At 30.7% G+C, this 13147-nt stretch overlaps 1 protein-coding gene across 1 annotated transcript in view; it reads right to left on the reverse strand.

The window, feature by feature from the left end:
* Window positions 1-3332: 3332 nt before the first annotated feature.
* Window positions 3333-13147, reverse strand: part of LOC144844713 (importin-13-like) — a 34103-nt gene continuing 24288 nt past the window's right edge. The window contains exon 26 of the mRNA XM_078701741.1: window positions 3333-6305. Coding sequence (XP_078557867.1) covers window positions 6212-6305 — 94 coding nt within the window. The 3' untranslated portion in view covers window positions 3333-6211. The remainder of the gene's footprint in view (window positions 6306-13147) is intronic.

Below are 13147 nucleotides of genomic sequence, written 5' to 3' on the forward strand. Positions count from 1 at the left end.
AGACCAAAGTCCGAAAAAACTGACGGTATTATTAACATCGCAGCGTGATGTAGGCCTAACTATAAAGAAATCTCGCAAATTTATCATTTCATTTACAATTTATACTTCACCTGATAAACGAAACATTTTAAACAATACTGCATACACGCAGGTTACGTGTAATGATAACCATTTGTGCCTGGTCAATGACACTATGTTGCACAATTTGAAATGAATATACTGAAAAGAATATATTGATTGATAGTTATAGAAATTAATATAAATAAGTAAATCAAAAGAAGTGTATAATCGAATATTAAAGTTTCTGCATAAAGACATAACATAAGCGAGCAAATAATATATTTATTGTGTTGTCAACCCTGGTTAAGAAGTACAAGACATAGAATAGAATAGGCCTATTGTTTTTACCTACCAAGGAAGAGCGACTATTTCCTGGTTCTCCTATATCAACAATCGTTCTAAAAAATGAGTAGGCCTATCATTAACAATTAATCCGTCACATCCGTCAAGGTTAAAGATATGTTGTCCCTCGGACAAAATAATTGTCCATTTTTCTTAAATATGCCATGTTAATGTCACAGCTAATATTTATTCTCTTTGACCAAAAATTGGATCGAAAAAAAGAATTATTTACACGAAAAAACTGTGATTTACAGAAAAAAGGTCAACTGGAAGCCCATTGTATGTTTGCCAATGAATTTTTGATTGAATTTAACCGTTTATTTTGTCTTTTTATAAGTGAAATGCGTGAAAAAAAAACAAGTAATGTTAATTTATTTGATTCGTTTATTATTGAACCAACCACGAGGTAGCAATGATAATTTCTGAATGAAGTATGTTGAAATCATCAATGGATGTACAACAGTATCTGAACATATTAATAACAAAAGTTTTACGAAAAAGTTCCTTCAAACTGAAATTGAAGGAACGTCTAGTTTCATTTGTGCTCGAAGTCTATAATTCTAAAAGTACTGTTTACACAATGTAAGATAACAATGAATAAAAACTAATATTTTTACAGTGATAATACATCCGAATCCGGTACAAAATAATTATTGTACAATATCATTAGGAAACTGGAGTAATTGCGCAATAACAATATGTACTTTTCTTAAAAGTTTCCGTAAACGACGCGTAATGGTGGATAATTGTACGTATAGACAATCTACTCATTCTCATTGTCAGTAATAACATACATATACAAGTAAGAACGATTATGGCTGAAAATGTCCCAAACAAAACTCACGAAGCTTCGTGGTCTTATATTTTAGACCTCTGTCTTTTATTATTGCTGATTCATATTTCATTTTTCTCAAATTTTAAGGTACAATATTCATCCAGCTCTTTAAAGTTTTTATGTGTTGCCTATTCAATTTATCTCTTTATTGACTTGATGTCCTTTTATTATTTTGTTCTTTGTATTTTGATGATGAATAAAGAATATTTGTTTTTATTTTACTCTTTAAAGGGCCGGGTCATTGCCACGATTTACGAATCATAAAGATAACAATATATACCATAGAGGAAATAATTACATATCAATATGTATTTCGCAAGCAATATCATTACCAGTAAGGCTCACGTTAGAAATGTCACAGCCTCAAAGTCAAAGTTTGAAAGCACTTTAGGGAAGACACTGGTCTTTTCACAGGAAACGGATACATGAGCGTAACTATATGTTGTTCCCATTCGGGATTAACTGAATGTGCTAAGGCGTATAAAATAGTTCCTGTAGTTTGAACGGGAGTGAACCTTTGCTTCGGCTTAAAAAAAAATTCCTGAATGATCTCAATAATGTATGTATCTATAGCTATATTTATATGATAGCAAATAATATTTTTACTTTCAGAGACCTGCTAATAACAAAAAATAAAAAATACCAAATTTGTAATACACACTATAGTATATATACTACTATTATATATATAATAGTATATACTATACTACTATATGCTTGAATTGAAGTTGCGCAATATAATAATTAGTAGAAAAATAGCATTTTTTGAAAATCGCAGAAATTTTCTAATGTTTAAATAATATATTAACACAGGATACTATTAAATAAGGCAGATTTCATTAAAATTTAGCTTGAACTCTATTGTTATTTATCTATTAAAGATAAGTTAATCTGGAAGCAGTTGATGAAGAAAAAGGGGTATATTCCCGGTCTCTCTGCGAATTACAACCGCTAATTAGTTCCCATAAATTTCGTACTTTCTTCGGTCTAAAATGAAGTACGGTACCATCACTTTATTCCCATTCAATAGACTTGAATACACTTTACTATACGGGGTACTACTGCTAACATGATTCCTCTGTTAACCGGTTATGAACTATTAATTGGATTTTTGCTTGAAATCGATTTTCAAGACGATCAAAACAACATCATTATTTTACCACCAGTACAATATTTTGTAAATATGAGGGTTTCCCTTTGGTACTACTACCTTGACCTATATTATAACAATAGCTTTATGAAACTGTCATAAACGAGGCCTGAGGATTTGCCAGTGTACATAAACAATAAATGTATGTTATTATTTATTAAGCATGCTTTTCTTTACATGCAAAGAGCCACACGGTATGTGGATGATCAACCTTTAGTTGCAATCGCATTGGTGGTTAAGAAATATCATTTACTCTCATTGGCCATTCTATGCAAATTAGATCTGCGTCATATTATAGTCAGTTTTAAGGATCAGTTTCAGTTTAGGCTATTTAGAAGAAATTAAGCCGGATGTATAGTTATATTGGCCTCCACTCCATTTTACAATGTTATGCCCTGTCTCTCTATACTATTTTCTATAGCCACTGATTTTACGGGTCCATCCTGTCTCTTCTTAAACCCGTGTGAGGGTGTGGGGGGTTAGATGTAGACATATTATGCCTATCTTAAATGAATGAGTTGAAGAGCCGATATAAACATTGTTTATAAAGGTCAGTAGCAGACACAGCTGATATCAAAATAATAGAATTCTAATTATGGTGATTTTTAAAGGATTACTGATAATCACAAAAAAGTATCCGAAGATTATATTATAAAACTAATCCAATGTTCCTTTGTCTTTGCTAAATGTAAATTGTAAAATTGTTTATTTAGATTTATATTTTAATTTTATATTGTATTAATTTCTTTTAATTAATACTATAGGCCTACAGCAGAACCTTATTTGGGATGTCCCCTAATTAGTGGTTTGCCGCAGTGTTATATCTTTCCTCGTTCCCTACGGGAAAGTGCCCCCTAATAGTGGTGTCCAAAATAAAGAGTTCTATTGAATTTGATTGAAAGTGTATTTCAGTTGAAAGAAGAATACTAAATAAATAAATGCCTATTTAAAAGATTGAACAATGTTTATTGCAGTCCAATACATCCAGTCTTATACTACAGTTTTTACAATAATTCAAAACAAACAAAAAAAACACGTGAAAACGGGTGTTACGATTTAAACCCGTTTACAGTAACGAATCCCGGATTCCGTATAAAACGGAATCCGAACTCAGGGTAAACATAGCTTAAATCTGGTAAGCAGAAATTACTATCTGTACAACTTTACCAGAATTGTTTACAAAAATAATTTTTAAAATACTACTACTAATATAATAATTGTTACCACGTTCATAGACTTTAATTACAGTACTATTAGGATGTGTCAAAATGAGCTGCCAGTTGAACAATATTTGATATACTGTATATAGTAAACATATTTTGCTATAAATTCCAAGACAATATTGTAAAAAAGGTTTAGTTAATTTACAACTATTTCTATTGTAAAACTTTCTAGAAGCCATTTTAAATAAAGTAATTTATTGGAAAAAGAAAATTGTTTTTGTTTTGATTAAAAATGAAATTTCATAAATGAGGTTTTACAAGTAAGGAGTGGTTCCCTGTTAATTTAAGAATGTTTTCACATGGGCGAAACTCAATAAAAAATCGCCAGAAATAAAAGCACACATACTTGTACCCATACCAACACTCGGCTTAAAGGGAAACTTCAGATTTAACATTTTATTTTTATAAATTATAAATCTTTTTGATAATAACCTCACAGGTGAAGCATCATCACTGTCGATCGATAAACAATATCAATTTTAATTACAGAGCTACAGTACCCTTTTTTTCAGTATCGGACCAGTTCATAAAAGCATAACTTGATTAGCAGGAACATACAATTAAAACAATCATTAAGCTAAGTATACAGATAAAGATAGCACCTGTTTACACATAATTTACAATTTACAAAAACCCTGTACTTCTACATTTCAAATAAACAGAAAAAAAACAACAATCTTCAACATGATTTAGAAAATATACATTTAACATAACACTAAAAATAATTTCTTAACTTTCATTTACATAGTTGTTTTTGAACTTTTATACTTATTTCAAAATCATAATCAATTTTCACCTTATATTGTCTGAATGAATAATAAGAAGAAAAGAATTAATTAGATGAGAGGAACCGAACCACATAATTGAAAATAAACATTTTGTATGAGATAAAGACAGAATCAGTGAGTGATAAATGTTTTCATTTCTAATCTAAGCATTGGACTCTGGATTTATCTACTTAGTGCAGGTGCCTTACCATTAGACCACTGGGCTTTCATGGTAAGTTACAATCCGATTGAATATCGACTCTTTCACTCATAAATAATAACGCAATTAACTAATACATATTTGTATATTTCCAATGACACCAGAGATGCCAATTGTTACACATGTGCGAGAAAACATGCACTCATGCACTGATTAACTGTGCCTTTATGTGGTGTCACCAATAATAAGTAGTATTGTATGTATGGTACAGCATCAAAAGCCATATATAAAACATTAAACTGAACTCCCCAGATGCTATATCTAGCTGCAATAATGTTTTGTTTACCTTACAACTAGGCCTAGAAACAAACCGTTAATGAATGGGGGAAGGTGTGGGGGAAGGTGTGGGGGAAGGTGTGGGGGAAGAGAGAGGTAATACACTGAAAAGCACATACTATAATATGTAAAAAATGGGTCATTCTATTCTACGTAAAACGCAAAATGTGGGTCTTTCTGTATTGCTAATATGAAGAGAAATATTTACAAAACAAATTGCATTGTATTTATCGTTTGACCGTTGCCTCCTTTAGACCCAATATTTTGTTTCTCACTGGGATGCTAATTATAACCATTTCAAGTAGGCAACTGAACCAATTTCAATATAACTAACCTACAAATCGCATTATTTGCTGAAATTGTGTTATTCATTGGGCTTGTAAAATGACCTTTGCCTACATTACGTTAAAGTGACCATAATACGCAATTTATCAGTGCTGTCACATGCGCTGTCTAAACAATTCTATGGTTGTGTTGTTGACTTGACAACTATCTTTTACAGATAGTCTTTGAAGTATTATAAATATTATCGATAAATGTCAAAATAACAGAGTGGCATACAAAGGAAATCAATAATAAGTCAGCAAAAATTAATCTAGTAACTTTACTGTGATAACACATTACGGTTGTTGCATCAAAGAGTGAAATGTTTTAATTCCATGTTTAACTGTAACAATCTAATTTCAAATTTCTTACTTGTACAATATTAATACAAAATTGTGTCTTGTTGAATTTCTTCCATTTACTCATTTTTAAACAGTCTTATTTTGAAATCAGTTAATGCTTTGGATGGAAACGAAATAACTAAATTGAAGTGCAATAAATAAAACATAACAATTAACGTATCTACCTAGATTTTAAAAAATGGGAAACTATAAATAAATATTAGCAACCTTTCGTTTTTCATGACGTGCAATGTGAATACACAGTTATTGGGTGTAATAGTCATTCTGCGTATATGTTTATATTTCTGTGACTTCAACAGCAGCATTTGATGACTGATGACAAAACTACTAGTTCATTGTGCGCATGTGGAAATATTGGGACATGTATCCTCACTGTTCACCTCGATACAGGTTTGATGACGACCGACAACACATTGGCCTGACCTAGGTTTTCCAGTCAGCCCTCGACCATTGCAAATCAAAAGCTCAATATATATCAATATAAGAGTACAGTTTTAAATTTGAACCATGATTTCAATTTTAATTTAATTACAGATCTTCAACAAAACTTCCATATAAAAATCCACATTACAAAAAAATTGTTTGTTTGGATTCGAACCTCTTGGTTAACAGCATCTTAATCACTATACCATAGACATTCTTGACAAAACACTTAGAATTCAGCATATTCTGTTCCTAGAAGACCCCTACAGAGAAGACTGAACTCCTTCACAATATCACGAAATTGACGTTTATTCGCTCGTTCTCTGAAAGACACAACACAATTTTCGAAATTGGTTTAGTATTAAAGTTATAATCCTAATTTGTTGAGGTGGAATTCAGATCGAGATTGTGAAGCATCTGATATTGCAACAAACTTTTGGCGATATTTGAAATCAATTTCAAGTTTTTAAGATCAGCAGTTCTTTGTAATTGATCAATTTCTATGGTCAAAGAAATATCATTTTTTAATATTATAAAAACCTTTGTTTACTTCTCAATAAAAACAAAAATCCTTAAAAAGCAAAATTAATAATTATTTTAAATCACTTTTTTTTGCAAAATAAAAACAAAAACAAGCTTTTAAAATGGCATTGTGTTATATTTAACACTTTATACAAAAAGTATAATAGAAAACAATAATGACATTGTATAGTTTTTCAGCCAAAATAAAAATATATGCATTGGTGGCCTGCCATATAATTCGGTTAGGTGAACGGCAGCCAGGATGGATCAAATATTCTTATTTATCTAGTAGTACAATTTATTGAGAGGTGTAGCACTCTTGGCACAAATCGTTTATTTTAATAGAGTAGATAGAACACTAAACATTGCCTATTAGTGCATGTTTATTGGACCTTGTAAGAAATAAAGTATTTTTAAGAAATTACAATCAATAGTGATCTTAAAAAAGGAAGTAAAGATTACTGTAATTCAAGAAGAAGGTAACAAACAAACATATGAATGACAGATGGTGGCTTTGTCCACCTGGTAACTTGTTTGCTAGATTGCATAATGCCAAGTTTTAATCCAGGGTCCACCTGGGTTTACATCCATCCAGGGTCCACCTGAGTTTCTTATCAGCTGAATGGTGCATTGTATCAGGTACGCTGCACAATGTAATTAAAAAGTTAAATATTATCACAAAAATTATCATAATCTATGATCTTTATACAATGTTAATTTGTATACAGTTCAATTGTGACCCAATTCATACTGTTTGCTTGTATTTGGAATTGACAGCATATTTTTTGCAAGGTAATCAATTACAGTATTATGTAAGTCTACACCTGCAAAGGGATTATCTATTAATGTGATTACAGTAATTCTCTTAACTTTGGGGGGTTGTTCAGACTACAGCATTGACATTATAGAGTTATGGTTTGTAGAGTAAAGTGAGGTCACCTTATAATTAGTGTTATAATTTAACTAAGCCCTGTTTCTGCTGCGAAAAAAATAACTGATTATTAACCATATGAATAAGTTAACTCTAATTTCTTGACAGCAGAAACAGGACAAATTTTCAATAACCAGTTTATGGCAGCATGGTTAAAGCATCCAAATTATGTTTCAATAAGAAAGTACAGTACATATACTTTTTCAATAGCAACTAAATAGACTTTTAATAGAAACTAAAAGGTCCTTTTGAAATATGATACTCAAAACAATGAAATATACACACCCTCGTGTTTCAATATTTCAACATTAATTAAGTCACAGATGACCTGCTTGATTTTGAAATACACCTAAAATGTGTTGAAATAACGAATTCTATCCTAATGTAGATTATACTTTCGATAGGATATTATACTTCTGATGAGCCTACTTTGGTTGTTCATAGTTTAAGCACAAAAGTAACTTATTTTTTATTTAAATTTTATGTCTTTAGGCACATGTGGCCAAGGATTACCAATAATAAATTAATCACTGTCCTATCAAATGGTAATCTCCCTGGTACACAGGGGCTATTTTGCGAACCAGTTCACCAGGGTAACCCCCTACTCGTCTTGAATGATGAACTGGGTTCTTAGTGGACATGGGTTATAACTGTGTACACTGGACCTATGGTTATAGTCCTTATCCAAAAAGATTTGTTCCAACACCAGAACTAGAAGGGAGTCGGCTCCGAACCATGCATATATTGCTGGCTCTTTCAAGTATGGTAAACGGCGCCCTGTCTTAACCGCTCATTCATTTGACTCTTAACTCTTGACCGACAAAGACAAATTTAAGTGAAACTGATCTATCATTCCACCTTGATTGACAATTTAGTCATTCTTGACCTCTCATAATATTTAATACTGGTATTTCCATTGTATTTAAATGACCAAAAAACATGTTAACTATATAATACTTTATATCATTTGCTTTATTTAGCGACTCACAATTTCAAAATATGTGTACAATAGTTCTACAGTAAACAGTTTAAATATTATTATTTTTATTTTAATATCCTAAATTGGTGTAAAATTTAATTTTATGTCAACTGTTGTAATTCAAATTCTTTTATTTTTCACTATTTTCAGTATAGTAGTTGTTTTCTTTCTGTAAAATATACTTTTATTTCCCATTTTCGAGAATGACCTTACTGTAATAACTGTTTCCATGTAAAAATAAATCTTATTATTATTACTAGGTACACTTGCTTAGTTTATCAAGTTGATAAAAAGCTAATTTTAAATTTAAAGTCTTATAATATCTAATATATGATCTTAAAAAACAAAACATTCAACTTAAATGGAAACAAAATGTATTGTCTTATCATTGGGGTTTATACAGATTTTAAAGTCAAACTCTTTCAATTGGATTTTAAAATACTATGGTGGAATAATGATAGGCATCTCCATACATTCAAATTACACAAGGCTAATTATTTCAACCCCTCAAATTTGCTTACCTTTACCTTTCCAAATTATTGCTGACATTGTATATTAAGAGTTTGCATTCTGATTATTACTACACATTATGTTATGTATTTATGAGATAGAGTAGGATATTGACATTAGCGGAGAAAAAAGGCAGAACAATGGGTGCTTTACAAGGTGACATTGTATTGTTAACATCATGATGATTTTATTGGAATTATCTAGTGTCAGATAAAAAGAAATATATAAAATAAAGTTATACAATAAAAAGAAAAATCCCATTTCTATAATCCCCCAATAACTAATTTAGGCTTAATATGGACACAGGACCATAACACTGTATGGTTTGAATCCCCAAATATGGTATTAAATTATAGCGTAATAATAATAATATTTATAATTATATAATATACAACTATTATTCTGCCGCTTGCATATATTAACTATAAACAGTCTCTTCCTACAACCATTGTATTTCTAATTACCAACTTTACTCAGACTCACTCTCTCATGAAACAGTCTGTAGTGTTAATAAATATGTTGAAATATTAACCTGAGTCTTGATTTTTCATTAATAATGTAATATCCATTTAACCATTTTTAAAGAATAAACTGGCTAGCCTCAGCTAATATATATATAATATTAACAAATCAATATCTTATTGAATTTTAACAAAAAAAAGCCTCAGTGGTACGTCTAATGGTTAGGGATGATATCAAGCAAAAGGTCCTGAGTTCGATTCTGGATTGGGGGAGGGGGGGGGGGGGATGGTCCTTTTCTCATTCTCACAGATTTCCTCATCTTTACAATTTTTAGATTAATCAATTAATATTTACTAACTGTATATCACTGACTGGTTTAGAATTTCTGTGCCTGTCAATTTATATTAATAAACCAAATTCAATTACAGTTCAAACTATTGTTAAAAAATGGGCATTCATGGCCATGGGTAACTGTCAAATCAATGACAGATAAAAATGATACCAACTTAACAACAGCATCAAGGCACACATACTTTACAAGCACATTAATGTACTTATGACATAGAATATTGACTTTAACAGGAGAAAAGCAAATTAACAAATTTAACAATGGGTGTTTTAACAAGGTGACATTGTAATAAACATTCGTCATTGTTTGATTTGAATTATGTAATACTGTACATACATTCCATACAATAGGAAAACAGATAACAGGATAGTAGTAGCAAAGTTTCCTTGAAAATACAAATGCAAAAGAGCCTCTCCACAGCATTATATTTTGCTTTTGGTGATCCTGCTGGCCTTTGGGGTGAAAGTTTAGTTATTTTTTAGTTTATCTTGTCTCTGTCTATATTTCTAAATTTTGACTGAAAATGGTGAAATAAATAAAATGACATTTGTGACAGATTTTATAAATTTTTAAAACTAAGCAAATATTGTAAATGACATTTCTAAAGTTACAAACTATTTGTACCATTTAGGTCAATACAAATACATATATATATATACATTTTATAGAAATGGTGACAATCTTATTGATTATAACTACTAATCTTTTCACTTTGCTGCTGACGCCCTCTAGTATTATATGTTGTCTATGGTATCAACACAGTAAGAGAAGTGACTAATACTAATTGCTTTCTTAACCTCAAACTTTCGCTTTGTAGTTTATTTAAAACATTATGTAACAATGGGAATTTCCAGAGTTCCTACTGTATGTGTCAGTCCAGCTTATATTATCTATAAATAACTGGGTAATTTATTATTTTATAAATGCTATCTACTATATAAATCAACTATGAACTTTATGGTATTTTCCATCAAACAGATATTAGTGCCAGATAAAACAAGTACAAATATTAACTATCTGTAAAATGATAACTAAATAAAACGTCACAAAAAATCATTTGTACCTTATTATTGACAAGATAAAAAAAGAGAGTTAAACTTTGTACATTACAAAAGGCGCTGTCAACAAAAATTGCTAACGAAAGCAAACTTCAAAGTCATGACTTTGACATAAGCGTAACATTCTCAAAGGTCGTTGTTCGGGAGAAAAAAAAAATTGATGGCTACACTGTATTAAATTGTAAACTCTCTCAATACATTCTCAATTCTTGTTTTCAGTTTCAAATGCAATTTCAATTTCCAATTTCTGCCTAGGGCCTAAAAATTGTAATAACAAAGTACTGAACTAAGATAATACACTCAATCCTTTGCATTACAATTTTTGAAATTTAGTGGATGGGAGGAGGTGGTGGTTTGGGGAGCCTCTCAATCCAGAGACTTTTAATATACTTTATGTGTTTTGTTTTTGCTTAACAGGGTTAAGTTTTGATCATGTTTGGCTGTTACTACCTCCTTGCTTACATTTTGTTGGCTCGCTCATTAAAAACAAATGCATTTAATTTAAACTCTATATCCAAAAAAAAAAGGAGAAGATTTACATACTATATAATAGAAAAGAAATATTTAGAATTCTGAAAATTTAGAAAAAGAATTGTACCCAATAAAGTGCATTACAATAATATCCTAAAATTACTGTACAAATACCATTTGTTTAGGAATTTTGATTTGATTTTTGTACTATATTATAATCTTACTGAACATACTAATTGAACTGCGGAACTACATTAACCATTACGTTTTTGAATGCAAACAAAACAAATACCAATTCTTGGATGCTAGGATGTTTTAGAATTGGTTGAAACATACAATTGTCTGTGTTTTATGAGCTAACCAATTAAAAACTGTAGGTGTATATAGATGAGAGATGCTACTGTACTAAAAACAAACTATTAATAAACTTTCTGTTTGCGAATAATCAGTCAAAATCCACAATAAGACGATAGTGAAGATGCAAGATAAGATTTCTGAATATCAAGATCCCAATAGTAATAAACTGGGAATGAATGGTAAGATTCCAAACTGATGTTTGAACTACCTCTGCACCAAATAACACACTACTGTATATTTAAATGTTTTAGATCTAGTTTAAGTAGGGCAGGAGGAGCCTGAGTCCGGGATGACCGAGACACAACTGGTGCTGACCGGGGTTCAATTAGACCGATCCCTGGTTTGGGTTTTTTTTTGGCATGGTTGGAATCCCTTTTATCATATTAGTTTTTGTATAGCGCTTAGAGGTTTCACAACATTAGGCGCTATACAAATCCAGGATATTATATTATTATTATTATTACTAAAAAAGTAATAGACAAATATTTTAAAATGCAACCATCTGGTTAAAAATATATATACAATGACGAGGGTGGAATCGATATCTAAGCCAATTTGAATATTACCATGAAAGCCCCTGTGGTCTAATGGTTTAGGACATCTGCATATGAAGCAGAAGGTTCTGAGTTTGTATCTTTTTCTCATTCTCACAGATTTTCTCATTTCTAAATTAATTTTCAGTATATTACCAGGCAGTTTGGAATTCCTTCCTTTAAAACAAAATAAATTCCTTTTTATTTTTGGAACTTTTTTGGTCTACAATAAACTTGCATTGATGTTCTAAAACATGAACATTACACACACATCAAACAAAACAGTTATTATATCATTTTGCGCATCCATCCCATAATTTTCGCCCTCCTTTTATATACTCGAGTAGTGTATATTGTGTTGATATTCTTTGTTAGTATCTGCAGAATGGTATTGAAGATGCACCAATTCATTTGTAGTGTCTGATATCAATTAATATCACAATCAGTTGCTACTGATAAACATACTAAAACAAATCCTATGAAGTCAAACTGGGGACATGACCTTAATTCTGTGACCTACGACGGAATGTGGGTAGAAATTTGCAAATCATTCTAGTAGAGGGGCAAACAATTGGAAGAAGCATAAGTATCTGCAGTGTAAGGAAAAATGTTTTGCAATCCACATAAGAATAAAATTGTATAGTTTCAACTACAAAACTTGTAATTTGAGGTCTAAAAAAAGATGGGTGTTCTACATGGTGTAATAAGTGTATTGTAGCTGAATACCTTGGCTAGCAATTACTGTTAACACATTTTTTTGCTTAAGTCAAGATGGTTATACAGTGCATAAGTGAAAAAGTGAGCCTTTATTTATCGTTTTACCTTATGGAATGAACTTTTTCTTACAAGATTTAAGAATAAATATGTAAAAATATTTGCTTAGGTCCATTTTAAAGATTAACTTAAGCAAAACCATTGACAAAGTTAAGATTTCTTATGCTAAGCATGTTTGATTAATCTGACTTATGGTGATAAATAACCCACAATGCAATT

The sequence above is a fragment of the Antedon bifida genome, chromosome 6 (assembly GCF_963402885.1).
Source record: "Antedon bifida chromosome 6, ecAntBifi1.1, whole genome shotgun sequence".
NCBI classification, from domain to species: domain Eukaryota; kingdom Metazoa; phylum Echinodermata; class Crinoidea; order Comatulida; family Antedonidae; genus Antedon; species Antedon bifida.